Below are 16434 nucleotides of genomic sequence, written 5' to 3' on the forward strand. Positions count from 1 at the left end.
GACTATCAAATTTTTGTGAATAGAATCAGGTTTGAGAGCTCTTTCCACAGATTTCTTTTGGGAAGGGAGTGAAGGTGTCTAAGTGAAGGGAAGGTGAAACTGCACAGCCATTTACACTTCAATAAGAAACCACTTTCAGTAGCTCGGTATTATAAAGATGTAATTAAGATTATATTACTTCTTGATGACCGGCTTAGTATTCAACTGCTGTTCTGTAAAATAGGACAAGACAGACTGTACAACAGACTCGAGGATGACGTGAATACCCTTCCATGAAATGCAGGTGTCTCAAAGATCATATCCCCAGTGGTGGAGAATGTGGAAGTTAAAGGTAGTTATTAGCATAGTACTGCTAATAACAGGGAACACCTATTCCCCTTCAACTTCACAATCAACAGCCTGCAAACACAGACTTCTGGTATTTTTTTGGCAGGCCAAGTCAGCTGAAAATGCAATGTCAAATGCAATGCCTTTATTTGACGTCTCTGATTAACCAGTGTTGGCTGTTCTGGTCGTCTCACTGCTGCTTTGAACCACTGAGTTGACAATATTACACTAAGAAAAGTTTGTGCCCTGAAAAAAGTTCTTTTCCAGAGTGAAAATAATCCTTCTCCTTCCCTCTATCAGCTACAGAGGAAACATAGGTCCCTAAACTTAAACAGCCTGAACTGCTGTTTAGTAAAGTATGCAGTGTATATGTTGGGAACAATCAGTCATCATATCAAAGGGAATGCTGAGTAAAGGGAAGTTTCATTATTCAATCTTCCTCTGCAGGAACAGCATATATTTCCTGATTTCTTCAGCAAGGTGGCCTGGAATTTTACTGTCCATCAGACATTTTTTATTCCAGAATGTTTCCCGACTCTTGAACCAATAACCCACAGGAAGCACAAGGTGGTCCAGAAAATGGGAACTATTTTCTTTAGAAGCTCTGCCAGTGTCTGTAGCAGTATCCATAAGAAGGAAGAAAAGAATATCTCCAAATATGGAAAAACATGGAAGCCGCAAAAAGCACATTACCGCATACCTCTACCCCCAGGTTAAGGAGGTGTTTCACAATGTTAATCTGCCCATTGGATGCAGCTGCATGAAGTGGGGTGTAACCCTTCTTGTCTTTACAAGTCACTTCTGCACCATGATTAATCAGTAAGGCAACAACTTCCAGGTGACCTTCAAAAGATGAAAGATAGTAATCAATGAGTATACCATCCTACAGCATCACTTCTCCCAAATTACTGCTTTCTTGCTAATGCACTGCCCCTTTCGCTGCTCTCTCACAATGCTCCCACAGTTTTACAAGGGGGAAAAAAAAGCATTTTCATAAATGTTCTTAATCCTAGCTCCAGGCCTTGCTGAGAAATCCATGCATTCACCTTCACCAGATGTGTCAAATTTCTCTTTACTGAATTAGTTTTCCAGTCATTAAAAGAACAAAACCACACCTCTTTCCCATTTATTTCTCTAAAAATAACAGTTTGTGTTTTATTGTCCCTGTTACAGAAAAAAACAGTGAGCACAGGAATATGACAGTACAAGTCTCCCAAAGTAGCATCCCGTTGATGTCATCTGCAAACACAACTGCTAACACTTCTTGGTTTTTGTTAGCAATACAAAATAACTTTGGTAAATGATAAAATTAAGGTATCCTCTTTTCTAGCACCATTGTGGGCACAGAAAACTAAATTTCAAGTGAGTGCAGAATTTGATCCAAAGTCTACCAATACAAACACAAGATTTTCTACTGAATCCACCGATCTTTGGATCAGGTTTTTGCCTCTCCAAAACTGTATCATTAACACAAAACTGTGCAAAAAATCCTGAATATAGGTCTAAAAATGTTTGAATCTGAACGCATAGTCGATACACACATACTCAATCTGCAAACTAAATTGCAATAGCCTCAACGCTCACACAGATTGAGAGCTGACTGCCAGATTGATGAGACATCCATCTTCAGGAGTGAAATGCCTACCCCTGAATTAGGATCTCCCTACAGAATACAGAGGAAGAGCTGAGCATCTCAAAATGCAACTCATAACCCACCTGTGTCTTCATTTTCCTCCCCTCCCTGAAGGTCTCAAACCATCTGGCCTACCTTCCCAGATAGTGCCCTAACCACCAAAATTAAATCAAGACTAACTGAGGTATAGTCTTTATTGGTTCATGTTGAAGCACAGATGTCTTTCTTAGCATTAAAATTGTACGGTGTCAAACACCGTATAAAGTTGTGCACCGTCCGAGTCGTACAGCACTTTCATGACAGAGGCAGCTCTGGTCATGTGCAGGACCTAGGAAACTTTATGGACAAAGTCCATAGTGTCCAAAGATATTTAAGCATTCAAGAAACTATGTGAGGGTTTACAGGATAAGATGCCCAGCTCTCATTATCTAAATTTGGTCCAAATTACACTACAGACCCTAAATCCCATTGCAATTTAGGCTTTAAAGGTTATCTAAGTATTTTGCAAAGTACATAATGAATTTCTGAAAAGAATTAAGATAAAAAGGGATATGGAATTGTACAGCACAATGTAAAAGCCTTTCACCTCTACAGATTGGAGTTCAAAGCTCACTAGCTCAAAAGCCAAATCACATTTGTTGGCAAGAGTCTTTCCATCTGTCTGTGTATATCAAAAAAATGCACAATATGCTTTTCTCACAGTTTGAAATCTCCTATTATCTCATTTCTAAAAGTGCCAGCATTAAAATCAAGATTTTGACAGGTCAGATGAAAGAGTTCCTGGCCAAGGACACACAACACCTCACAAATTATAATCTGGAATATACTGCTTGGCCAACAAAAGCTCTTGAACAAGCATGACCACAAGCAATCTTGTTCTAGTATTTTTAAATTATAATGCCCCACTATAAGAAATTTTGCTTTAACTTGAAGGGAATGATAAGGTCAATTGATTTAATTAAGCAGTATTTGGTAACAACACTGATGCTTTGAATAGACGAATCAGTTGCTCTTGTCCACTCTGGAATAAAAGATGACAATTTGCTCCTAACAGGAGGAAAGCCTATGAAGCACTTCCTAGCCATATCATAACTTAGCTACTTATAAACATAGATAAACAGCAAAATTTATGACGGTATTTATCTGCATTTTATATAAAGTAGTTTTTAGCAAAAACTGAAAGAAATATAACCTGTATTTATTCAAGCCCAAATATACTTCAGGCTGGAATTAGAGTCTGGATAAAAAGACTGAAATGAAAAAAAGCGACACAAAAAGCCCACAATTAGCCCTGTTAAAAAGGAAATCACAGCCAAGTTCTCACCAGCTGCAAAACTATAAATGGACACTATGTATTTAGATCAGCTGAACCCTTCCCTCTTCAGGGTAAATACAACACTCACTTTCCATGGCCAGGTATGCTCTTGTCCATTTTAAAACATGCTGTTGGTTTGTGAATAGGAAGTTAAAAAGAAGGAGCAACAGCCCAAGCCTTACCCATGTACGCTGCCCAGTGAAGAGCTCTTCTGTCCTTTTTGTCAAAAGCATTGATATTTGCCCCCTTGGCTAAGAGCAAGTTCACCATCTAGAAGTAACAACAGCAAGTAAACCAACTCTGTAGATTGCATACTCAACAGTTTATAACAAATCATTCTAGCAATAAAGTTTGCATCACAAAATCCAGCTTTTGAATGACAAATCTGTGAACTACACAAACACCGTTCAAAGCTGTGTGCATTAATGACATGGATCAGTGATAGCCACAAGTAACTGGGACAAATTCTGTGTCCACAGAGGGGGCTGAGAGCATGTGCAGCGCTGCTACTCCAGTATGCTTCAAATTCAGCTTGGCAAACAACCTGGTAGAGAAGCAGGCCTGGAAGAGAAACACTGCTCTTGGTTTTTACTTTTAAGACCAATTTAAGGGGTTTTCTTGTGGATTGGGACAAGGTTCCTCCAGACTGTTAGCTAAAAAACCCTAAAATCTGCTTGATCTTTCAACAAGGAGTGATTTATTTCTTGCCACACCATGGTGATTTTCATTAAGTTCCCATGTGCCCATGGAGGTGTGGACAGGTACCAGGCTGCTTCGCATATGACACTGGCTTTTTGGACAGCATGGCCAAGGAGGTGAAAAGCTACTTTCCCCATTGCCAATCATCCAACATTAAATGAAAGAAAAACCAAGGAAAAAAAGAAAGGAAACTGAATGAAAAACAAACTCAAAAACTGTCTTTTTCAGCAATACATTCTAAAATCATAAATTATAGAGCTGGATGATTGTTTTCCTCTCGTATACTGAGACTGGCTAATAACAGCATATATTCAGTTAACATTTCTGATATACTCTATCCAAAAGCTCAGGAGCTTTAGATTGTGACAGTTAGACTCAAGCATTACTTTCTCTTTCCTGCAGTGCAGTATTTTAAAGGCCAAACACCACCATCGTTTTACAGGAACCACCATTCCTCTTCCTTCTTTTAATTACAGCATAACTGATCAACTTTTGTTGACAGAAGCCTACTGTTCCAGCCTAAGAGTTTTTATTCCATATCTAGATCTTCAGGTGTGGAATGGGCAAACGACGATGCTTGCACCCAGATCTAAAGACCTTAAATAGTGACAGCTAGCAAAACCCTTTACATAGGGGCTTTATTTACAAATGTATGTTTTTTTCATGTAGAAACAGTAATTAGACTAGAGGGGTTTGCTTGTATAAGATAAGCAGAAAAAACAGAAGCACATTTTCTAGAAGATTGATTAGAAAAGCAGACTGGATCTCAGACTGCTGAACATTTCTTCAGTATGAAATGAATCCAGCAGTTTTCCCTTCTTCGCATTCTGCCACTTTTATTTTCGCAGGCAGTCAAGCTCAAAAGAGCCAAGGGCACACTGGAGTTGCCGCAGCTGGTGGCACAGCCAGCTCTCCAAGTCTGCCTGCACACCGCACTTGCATGCTGGCTCTGCACAGGTACTTTCCAGCCACTATCTCATTTCTACAGGTAGGAAACCTGTCATCTAGTTTGGAATGCATCTGAATGACAGGAATTGTAGGGGTCAGCGATATGGGTCTAGACACAGCCACAGCAGGTCAACTGTTTGAACTGAGAAAATAAATAAATAAACCAGCAATCAATTACAGTCTTAAACAACTCACCTCAATGTGGCCGTTCAGAGCTGCGTGGTGCAATGCCGTCCGCCCTCCTCGGTCAGAGACGTTGACGCTGCTCAGCATGGGGATGATGACTTCTGCACACTTCACTGCCTTGTTTGCAGCCGCCACGTGCAATGGTGTCTGCCAGTTCTTGTCCCGAGCATTGACATCGGCCGAGTGCTTAATCAATACTTGCACTGCTTCCTGCAACGGCAACACAGTTATATCCATAACGAAGCAGTTCGAATAAATACATGGCCCATCTTCTTGACAGCTCAATTATATTACCTATGCATATTTCTTACGCACATCAGACATGACCAGGAGGAGGGAATGAGAACATTTATCAAAACAACCTCCCAGGCTAGTGAAACAGTATTGTTAATTCAAATGCCAGGCTACACGTTACCTCTGCTGTCATTTAGAGCAGTGTCCTCACAATCAAAATTTCACAATTTGATTTTAGGATGTACAAAGCTGCCTCTGCAGAGAGCCCAACCTGTTCAGTTGATTAACCTTCAGTATCTCAGTCACGACAACTGTGCTCCCACTGAAGAAATGAATGTACTTATTTGAGCTCACTGTTACAGAAAATGTTTACAAATGAAAAGCATATCATTTTGGACAGTAAAATCATAGTAAATTGCTGAAAGTTTTATTTATAAACAGGAAAAAGAAGAAAATAAAACAGAACACATGAAAACAAAATTTTAGCTTTGCAAAAACATGAGAATCACAGGCAAGGGTTGATGCTGGTGTCCCCAAGTTAGCATTAGCATTCCTTCCCTCCCTGAGGACTAAGCAGAAGCCAAGGGTCTTCACCGCAACATCCATTCTGTCAGCCTGAGACCAAGCAACATCTTTTAAGGTTAATTTTGTTGGTTAAAAGTTAATATTTCCCAGTGAGAAAATGTACTATTCTTTCTTGAGAGACTATCTCACTGGAGAATTCACGATCAGTTCTTTTCTACTTCTACTCATGCATCTGCCATTAAGCAAGTCAGATGAAAAAACAAGCGTCTCTCAAAATTACAATTTGTTTCCTCTTCCTTTTTTCTCCACAAACAAACAAAATACAAAGGAACCACTGGGAAGCAGCATTCAAGTAGCCTTGTCTGCTAATTACAACTCACAGCTGGTAAGTGGGAGAGCCCTAGTTCTACATAGTACCTTATTCTTTTTCCATTAACTGAAAAGTTTTCTGGTAAGCCCAGCCAAAAGGTTATTAACGAATAACCAACACATACAGTGTGTTTAAATAGCGCTTTTGTATCTAGAATGGCCCAGGAGAGTGCCTGCAGTCTGTATTAACAGTACATCCATTACTAGGAGTTTCAGTTCTTTGTCCTCAACTGATCTCAGCAATTTCATTTTCTACAGCCACCTCACAAACTGTCCTCTAACAGATTTGTTCAGTTAGTGACATTGCATCTCTTACAGCACCAATAACGATATAGCACTGTTCATGTCTCAACAGGATTTTGTTTTTTAAATTACAGGCCTACTATTTTAAAAGTCATTTAAATGTAATTCATTACCCAGCTGGGACATGAAAAAAAGTTCATGCACTTAGACTCTTAATGAAGGAATGAAAAAGTTAAATGGGAATTTTTAGAAGTAAATAGTAAGGACTGAAAAGTCTAAGCTAAAAATATTTAGACTTTTTTTAAAAAAAAAATTTACACATTCTTGTTTACGTCTGCAAATCTGCGGTTCTATCAGATTTGGGATCAAAATGTTACAAATCCTTATGGAGAATTTTTAATTTTATTGCTTTTGAGAGAATGAGCTATCCCTTTTTGTTAACATAATTTCGACAAGTGCATGCAGTCCACAGCCATGGTGTACGCTTCCGTATTCAGTGTCTCTAGCTATCCCAAGTTATCAGAGTGAAATCTCTTTACTTTTTCAAACCGTGTAAGGCTGAAAGCTGCTACATCGATTAACAATCCTGCACAGACACACCTGACAGTTATTGATTTGTAAATAAACATTTAAACCCCTAAACTCCACTTGAAAAATCATTAAGATGTAGTAAAAATGTGTCCATGCTTTTAATCAATCTATAAAAGTTTGCAAGGAGACAGTTTCTGAATCCTGTGAAAGCTTCATAGTAAAAGACTGATAATAAAACTTAAAACTTGTAAGTGATCATTCTAAAAGCAATTGTGCTCACACGAACTTCAAAAACCACACCAAGTCCTACTGGTCAACTTCTGGACCACGAATTCATCTCCTGCTATCAATGTGAACTATGAATTCACCTACTGCTATCTACTACTGTCATTATCAGTGTCATCCTATTATACTGAAGCTGTACATTTGTTAGCTTGTGTAATAAAGTAAAAGCAGCACTGAAAGAGCCTCAAAACGCTGAATCTTATTTCAAAATTATTACCAAAAGTAGCAATTATCATATAAATAACAAAGAAAAAAAGACCAGGAGAAGAAAGCTATGTGTGTTTATAAAACACAGAGCAGACCATGAAAAGGCATCAACAGCTGGTGCCTTCCCCTGCTGCCTCACTACTGCACCTGGGTACTCACTTTGAGGTACCAGCACTGCCAGCACAATGGAAGACAGTTTCTCATTGTGCAATTGGCCTTCAGCTGACAAAGAGTTAAAGATGAGACACAAACCCACAGAAAGACATACATTTTCTGTTAGGACTGTCACTGACAATAAAAATCACGTAGCCTGACACATCCAAAAAAAGAAATCAGGCACACTGCAATTCCCGCATCAGAAAGATTGTGGCTGTTTTTTAAGGTTTAAGTCTGACCTTTGTTTTCCAACACGGCTTTTTGTGTTTTGCCTCATTGCAGCATTCATACTCTATCAGATATTCCTTTCAGAGGGTTTCAGTGGATGCCAGCAGCTGGGAAGCTCAGCCAGCAGCCAAACAATGCCGGAGTTCAGAAGCAAGCCCAGGATTCCTGCCTCCAGGCTTGGCAAGAGCTGGGACTGTTACGGAGGTGATTCAAGTCCATCAATCTCTGGAAGACAGCCACCCTCTGTTTCTTTTACAGCCCCTCCCCTCATCCCCGGCAGCCAATTCGGTCTGCAGTTGGGCTCACTGTTAACTAAGTATTAGGAGGATAACAGTATACCGGGAAGTCCAAAATGGAAAGCCAAGAACAACGGTGCAGTTGAAAACACAGTCATGCCTGAGCTGCATTCCTGATAGTTATTGCTGCTCCTTTTTGAGAGCGCAACAGAAGTACAACATGACACCAGAAGATTTCTAGTTGTCAAGTAGAAGAAATATGGGCTAATCCTCCTTTATGCATGAATCAAATGCATTAACAGAAAACCTAATGGATGCCTTGAAATGCAATTAACCAAAACAAACTATGTGGTAATACGTGTTGGATCACATACACATCCTCTCCCTTCTGGCACACGTACATCGTGCACACAAACATATGGATTTATTCCTTTTTATTTCACCACTTGAAGATGACGTGCCCACTGTAGACCACCGTGACTCTATCTCACTTCAGTCCTGGTCATCCATTCCAGCTGATGGTTGCTCAGAATGACTTGCTATGGTAACGTAAAGCATTCCACAAGATGACTATCAACCACATTAAGGCTCAAAAGCAGATAAAACTAACTTGTAAAAGCTGGGCTCCAGCTGCAATGCTAAAGGCTCTGCACACAAAAATTGCTTTCCCTGTTTGCATCACCATGCTACGGCTCTCAATGGTCTGCTTTTTCCCCCAGCGTGTAGCTTATGTGCAAAAGCAAGATAATCAAATCTTACTCACTTCACTTCTTGAAGCAACTGCTCGGTGGAGAGGAGTCAGCCACATATTGTCCTTGGCATTAACACGTGCTCCTGCAAGCAAACAGCAGAGGTTACTACATCCATGCCTCGGGTGCGACATTGAAAGCCTTGCCCAGTTGTTTCCTGGTAACATGAGCCGAGCTGTATGCGGTACTCTCAGTGCTCCCCACAACTCCCCTGGCACTCTGTTCACCTTGGAAATGCATTTCCAGATCCCCGATAGATAGGAGCTAAAGTGTGACTTGGAAAGAAAGGAACTGGATAGGTCAGACTATTATCAAGAATAGCTTTGTTTACAGGACACAAAAGAAGCAAGATTTGTTATACCAGGTTACATATGTATGTATGGACATGTATGTCTATGTATATGCATTTTTTTAGATCAACTGATACAGTTGGGGGGAAAAAAGCAACCTTTTGTCAGAGCACTGCTGCTGTCTGCAGACATAAGGGAATGAGCCTGAACAACCATCTCTTGTTTCCAGCTCCATCAGGGAGACCACTAAAAGATATAACCGCCTCGCTGCTTCACAGATCTTGCTGGGATCAAGAAAACAGGACCAGGAAACGCTCAGGTTGAGGAGGAAACTGGGCACTTACTACCTCAGCTTCTAGGGGTGTTATTCAGCAAACAGAAGAAGAGGGATGAAGGAGACGATCCATTTACCTTCTGTGCGGTTCAAATTTGCACTCTGACAGAGGCGACTGCGCAAGAGGATGGATGGGTTTGGGGTGGCTTGCCAGAATAAAGGCTAAACGGAGAATATTTAACAACTACAGCAGTTCTGGCTGACTGCAGACAAAAAAAAAGGATCTTGCACATTTATGTGATCAAACAGATTTGTTTGAAAGAAATATTAAAGCTATTCACTGATGTGATACCCCAGAAAGGAAATCTAGTGAAAAGGACTAGAGAAACTAATTTTTAAAAGGGGCTTAACCTGAAAATGTTGTACCTCTCAGGTCTGCAGGTAGCAGTAGTCATCTGAGAAGACTAGCACATGCAGAAAAATTTTAGAGAAGCACAGGGGTCATGCATATAGCCTGCACGAGCCTCCAAACTTCATGACCAAAGGGATTCTTAAGCTTCAGCTTGCACCATAACTTAAGTGCATACAAAACCCTGTAATTAATAAATCACACTCTCTGAATCAGAAGTACTTTCCAAGAGCTGTTTCTCAGGAATATTACGGTGCTTGCCTCTGATTCACTGTGGTTATTGGGAATTGTGCTAGGTGTTCAGAGAAGAAACAAGTTCTTTCGTATTTCCACAAGTTGGGATATAATTTTTTGGCTCTAAGAAAAAGAAAGCCACTTTCATAACTATTTCAATAATTAGAGGCAATCCTCCAAACTCACCTCAGAACCTGGTACGTGGTGGCACAACCTGCCCTCTGGAAAAACACTCTTTAGAAAAAGACAACAGTTTCAAAGAGTTTTCTAATGAATCTCTCTAAGCAAGGAAGCTGTTAGCTTCTTTTATCTTCACGAGAAGGCCATTAGAGTTGATACGTGTTAGTATTCTGCCCTTTGCCTACACTGCCCAAGGCTCTAGAGACAGGTAAGGCAACAACCTCCTCCACCATCAGGAAGCTGACAGACAGGACTCCAAGGCACCTTACCTGATACTGATTTGGCCTGGCAGGGGTCTTGGGGATCCAAATTGCCTAGATGAAGTCCTAATGATTGCTACCAAATACCTCTTTTTGGGTTTAGAAATTTATCCCTTATTTGCTTTGGGTTTTTGCCTTATGTTCTTAAGTAAGATTTCTTTTGGTTTATTTCTACCTATTCACTAACTCCTACAAGCAGATGATTGCATATCAGAAAGGCTTGTGTGTGGACTAGCAAAGCATTTCAAACTTATCATTCCTTAGTATTCAATAACTCCAGTGGCATTGGTGAATATGAAGATGATTAGAAAACCTAGGCAAGTGTCTCTCTCAGTAGCTATTCACACCTTCCACTGATCCACTTACCCTTTGAGAAACTGAAATAGTTGCCAAGAAAACAGCTAAAGAAAATAATAAAAACAAAACAATACCAGTATAAATAAAATAACGCACAGCACGCTATCAGCCTTTTCTTCCTCAGCTGTTTTCCACATCCCTCTACCTCTCCATGCTTTGGGGCTCTTTAATATGACAAAGTGAAATTATTCTTACATATCTAATTCAATGCATCGGCTGAATAGGTTTCTGATTTCTGTTTTTTAAGGGCTGCACAATTCAGCCATTGCCTGTTACAGGAGCTGCTGTTGTCTATTTATTGAGGTACATGTTTTCTGAAGAGATGTTTCAAAATGTTTCCCTCCAAACTGCCTATTTCCTTCACCAAAATTCAGCTTTTAGGTTCCCAGCAGTTCCTTGCAGGCAACGTTTAATGACAATGAAAAAACTTCACCAGCACTGAGGGACTCCTTGAGGGACAGAAAATATCTGCTATTTTAAAGGAGATCAAGTAGAGCCACCCGGGGAGCAACACTCATGTTTTCAAAGATGTCCTCTGCACTTCACAAACTTGAATGTCCTTCCTGTGACAGCCTGGGGGACAGCTCTTTGAAAGCAGAGTAACACAGAAATCCAAATCTAAAGACTAAGTGCTCTACAACAGGCTAAGGCACCTAAAATGGGCTGTATCAACAAATCAGAAGCTTACATTTTCAAGTCCATCCCACAGCATTTCCTCAAAGTCACCTAGAAATTCAGTGTCCCTCTCTTCACTCTGGACCTAGTATCTTAATCACATTTCAGTGCACTTCCTACAATACTCCGCGAATTAATCTGTATATTTATAAGGACAAAGAGGGCTAACAACACACTCAAACTGGTGTATATGGCGTCCTTCATAGTACAGTCTTCCTTGAAAAGATAAGCTGCTTTAAAGATTTCCCTTAACATCCTTTCAGGTAGCCATAGCACCCACCCACCCCATAAAATATCCACTTAAATACCTCTCCAGAGAAAAGTCTTTTCCCAGCCCCATCCTCTGCACTCTGCCCTTGGGAGGGCTCCTACCCATGGGCCTGAAGGAAAGGCTCGGCTGTTGAATTTGCTCTGTGAGGCCGAAGTAGACAACATAACGTATAACATTACAGATAATATCAACAGAGAGGAAAATTTCTGTAATCCACTTTAATATGGCTGTTTTGTAATCTTTGCCATCTTTCGCTCTCAAATTTTTCCACCAAAAAAGGAAATAAATCTGAAGTTGCCTCTGTTCTTTTGAACCTGATGCTGGCTTTCAGGAACAAAGTTAACATCTCTTTATCCTAACTAAAGCACAATTTTCCATCCAGCGCATCTGTCAAATCCACAGGTCTCTAATAAATCTAGATTCTGCAGTCTAAACCTCTGAAAGTAGGGATGGTCAACAGAGGAGGGAAACTACTCTTTAACCTATTAGTGACATTATTAACATGCACCTTTCCAATTCCTGCTATGACACAAAACAATAAACACACAAAAATATAAGGAATGTCCCCCCTCCACCTCACCCACTACGCACAGACTCACAATACAAAGCAAAGATCAGCGCAAATAAAATACAACAACAGAGCGGCACCAGCCAATAGATGGAAGTGGGACCCACAACACGACAGCAACACAACACCGTGCTAGATGTCAACACAGGAACCGAACACCTACATGGCAGAACCAGGAGGTCAGGCAGGATCTCCTCAGAGGCAAGTCCGAGTCACTTGCTAGGGAGGGAAATGTGCTGAGGATCCCACCAGTTGAGAGCACACAGGTCCTGGGGCACTCACAAAGAAGAGAGGAGATAGTCCTGGGACATCCTCTAAAGTTTCACCCAAAGGGGATACCCCTAATCCCCTAGGACAGGAGTCTCAAAGCCACGGGAAAGGCAGAGAGAAGGTCGCCTCTCCAACCCACCTGTTCTCTAGCCTGCCATAAAAAAAGAAGCCCTGAATGTGTGTCCAGGTTACACAGCCCCTTCCCCTGCTGCCTACACAACAGGGATGGCCCAGAACCTGCTGCACATGTGACAGTCTCGCTTCCAAATCTACGTGGCAGAGCTTACCAGTAACCCTTCCAAAGCATGCCGGGGTTTGTCCTTTTCCTCAGCTATTGTGCAATTTATGAAGGATGGATGTCAATACTGCATGCACACCCCCAGTGCATAAACTTCTTGCCAAGAAGCTCAGAGCCTTCTGAAATAGTAAGGCCTGGTAACATTGCCAAGATCACAAGCTCCTTGGTGGGGAACAGGGGGTAAGGGACTGAGCACAAACATTATGCCCTCAGGCACCAGCTGAAAGCCCAGGAGGGGGAGAGGCACCGGCACAAATGAGAACCGAGCTTGTATTTGCCCAGACAGTTCTTGCACATCCATGACTGTGTCATCATACAGAGCTTCATTTATGTGAGATGGCTACCCTGGTCCTTCTCCTTCTTGACAGTGAGGCAGTGAAGGAGAAGTGCTCAAAGCTCCCTGCTTTCATGTAGCCTGGAAAAACAAAACCACATGGTACATTTCCCTAGTTTGAATCATATGATTATGGATGAGACCTCTGAGCTGGTGTAAATCTACCTAGCTCTGACATTTAATGGGCCGCAGTGATTCATACCAGTTGAGGGATGTGGCACTCTCCCTCCTATATCGATTCCAAGCAGACTCCATTTCAGCGGCTACCTAGAAAGCCATTTCTGGTCTGTCTCCAACCACCTGGGCAGAAGTTTTATTCATTAGGCACTACATTTATTCGTGCTGCCACCAGTTCATGGGCCACAAATTTCAGAATGTGCATATTTAATTTAATTTCTCTCCTGAGCCCTGTACAAAATGCAATGGGTTGCTACTCCTCATAGCTTCTACTCATGCTGACAATATTATTGTTTGATGCCAACAGCAAGCATTTTTGTGCCTTTTCTCTGTGAAAACACCCTCTCATTTTAAGTCCGACAACAAAGTTTTTCTGCTTATGTAACTAAATTTTATAATCAGATTAATCTTTTATGATACACTTACTAATACAGCTTACTGAATGAAGAGGTGAAGCAAAGGGAAGATGCTGCAGTTGTCTTTGGAGCCTAGTTTACAGAGAGATCACAATAACAAAGAGGTGTTTATAATAACTCACAAATCTCCTCCTCCAAACCTCATAAATCTCCCGACCTGCTCTTGGATACAAGTACTGATGCTCACCATGAGTAATGATACTTCAGAGATTAAAGGACAATGAATAGGCAGAATATGCAACAAAAGATTAATTTTGACTCATGCTGAGCAAGTTGGGAAATATCCACAGAGTTCCTGCAGACTGAACCCACAGTTCCACTGACACAACTCCATTTTTTAAAAGCATTATAAGTTTTATATAAAAACATTAAAAGTTTTTCACACTCACTTGGATATATAAAGAAACTCCAAGATATATAACCTGCGTTTTGCTGTTGACCAGACAAACCCTATAGCCTGTGGATGACATTTTGGCAGCAAGGTGCTGGAACTCGGTGTCCCAGAAGAACATCAAATAGTCTCCTTCCCTCATTAGGAATGTGACAGAAAACAAGAATGTTCACCAGGACATTGTTTGATGCTATTGGGATTCAGGGGAGAAATGGGCAGAATGGCTTTTCCTTTCTCTTTATGTGGATGTTGCCTGTGCCTGTAAAACTTGAAAAAAGACATTGCTCCTGCAATCTTCTCACACCACAATGGAACAACAGTATGTGACCGACAACACGCACTGCAAGAACACGTGCACAGATCAAGTTTAATGCTTATCTCCCAGCAAAGAAAATCATGTTTGCATTTCGCATATTGAAAACCCACCCAATCACAACCTGTCAGCAGAAGAATGTTCATTTAAATCATTCTGCTGGTATGAGGGTTACAGCAGAAAGATCTGACATATGATTTATGTCCAACTTGTTACCCTCATTAGGCAATTAGACAACTCAAAATGCCCCCAAAAATGTAAAGAGGAAACGCATAGCTACAGCAAACTGAATTCTCATTCTCTGCTTTCTCCAGGTGTGGTTAGACTGGTAATCCAAAGAAATATGTTTGTGTGCTCTGCATGCGCCCTTTAGCAGTCCAATCTAACTTTGAAATTGGCTGGTGCTCTAAACAGCGGGGTGAATCAGGTAACCTCTAGAAATTCCTTCCAGCCTGAATTATTCTAGGATTCGAGGTTGGAAATTAGAAGGCCCCTCGCAATCACAGGACTGTTAGTTCTGAAATAACTTTCTAAAAAAAATATGCAACTCATTTGAAGAAGCAGTCTAATAATTTGTGAAACCAATCATATGGCAAGGTTGCTTGCAAAGGTTTAGATGTTTGTACCATAATGTTCCTTTCAGTCCCACATTCTTAAATCTCCATAAGATTTATCCTTACAGTTCTCCAGTTTAGAAAAACACTGCCTTAGAAATCTGCAAGCACATCCAGGAGCTTGCCATGAATTATGTGTACTTCTTGAGAAATGTCTGCTTTATGCTTTGTTCTGACATATTTTGATCATGGTTTTTGTCACTACAACAGTTTGGAAATATTTTTTGATTTTTTATTTAGATACATCCTACTGCACAGTTTCTATTCTCCAAATCAACTTTCCAACTCTTAGAATCACATTTCTAATGTAAATACCACTTACAATTCATTCAAACTCATTCATAACTTTTTTGCCATTATCCCATAATCATTTTTGCTTAACAGGATTTCTTGGCTTGTACTCCAGGACGTGAGCCCATATTTCAAATGTGTACTTCAGCAAGTTTCTGAATCCACAAATACTATCAGTTTGAATGCTTTAGAAGTTTTTAAAAACTAGTTGCTTTCTTTATTATTTCCACTCAGTCACAGTGCATGTTTTATAATTGTATCACTAAATTTAAATATATTTCCTAAGCTTGCAACAACTGCACCCAGCTCTATGACACTCAGAAATAGGCACTGCCCGAAGCTTACTCATATATGCTTTGCTGGGTATTCCTTGTAGCTTTAAAATGAGCTAATGTACCAGTTAGTAACAATGAGGGACACTACCTTACCTGACAAAATGAGAAGCTCAATGATGTCTGCATCCCCCAGGAATGATGCAACATGAAGAGGAGTTCGTTTCTCGGCATCCTACAAAACCACAGATCGTCCAGTTATAAAACATGGTCAATAACTGCAAGCATTAGTGTTAAAAAGCAATGGATTTGTAGATAGTGCTTATTTTTCTATGTGGATTTCTGTTTATAATTAGAAATGCAATCTCAACCAGTGAAAGAACAAAACTCAAGGTCTGAACAACACACTTCCTCCCAATAATCCTCAACTTTTTCATCACTTGGTTCCACCAGACCTTGCAGAGACACTGTCTTTACTCTGATATCCTGTTTACAGGTAGAGCAAATCAAATCAAATCAGATCTAAAATGAGGAAAGACATTATCCTTGAGTCTCTGGTGGAAACATTTTCCACTCTAAAGTATTGCAGCGACATAATTCAGTGCTTCTGGACATCAGACTTTGTAATGCAGTTTGCATCAACAATACAACATCAAGCTCTTCAGCAGG

The 16434-nt window shown here is 40.5% G+C and overlaps 1 protein-coding gene across 1 annotated transcript in view; it reads right to left on the minus strand.

Annotated features, from left to right (window-relative positions):
* Window positions 1–16434, minus strand: part of ANKRD44 (ankyrin repeat domain 44) — a 75009-nt gene that overhangs the window by 49795 nt on the left and 8780 nt on the right. Inside the window, exons 2-6 of the mRNA XM_009706106.1 lie at window positions 15922–16000; window positions 8886–8956; window positions 5118–5318; window positions 3458–3545; window positions 1028–1170 (exon numbers count right to left, since the gene is read on the minus strand). Coding sequence (XP_009704408.1) covers window positions 1028–1170; window positions 3458–3545; window positions 5118–5318; window positions 8886–8956; window positions 15922–16000 — 582 coding nt within the window. The remainder of the gene's footprint in view (window positions 1–1027; window positions 1171–3457; window positions 3546–5117; window positions 5319–8885; window positions 8957–15921; window positions 16001–16434) is intronic.

The sequence above is a fragment of the Cariama cristata genome, unplaced genomic scaffold (assembly GCF_000690535.1).
Source record: "Cariama cristata isolate BGI_N322 unplaced genomic scaffold, ASM69053v1 scaffold13478, whole genome shotgun sequence".
NCBI classification, from domain to species: domain Eukaryota; kingdom Metazoa; phylum Chordata; class Aves; order Cariamiformes; family Cariamidae; genus Cariama; species Cariama cristata.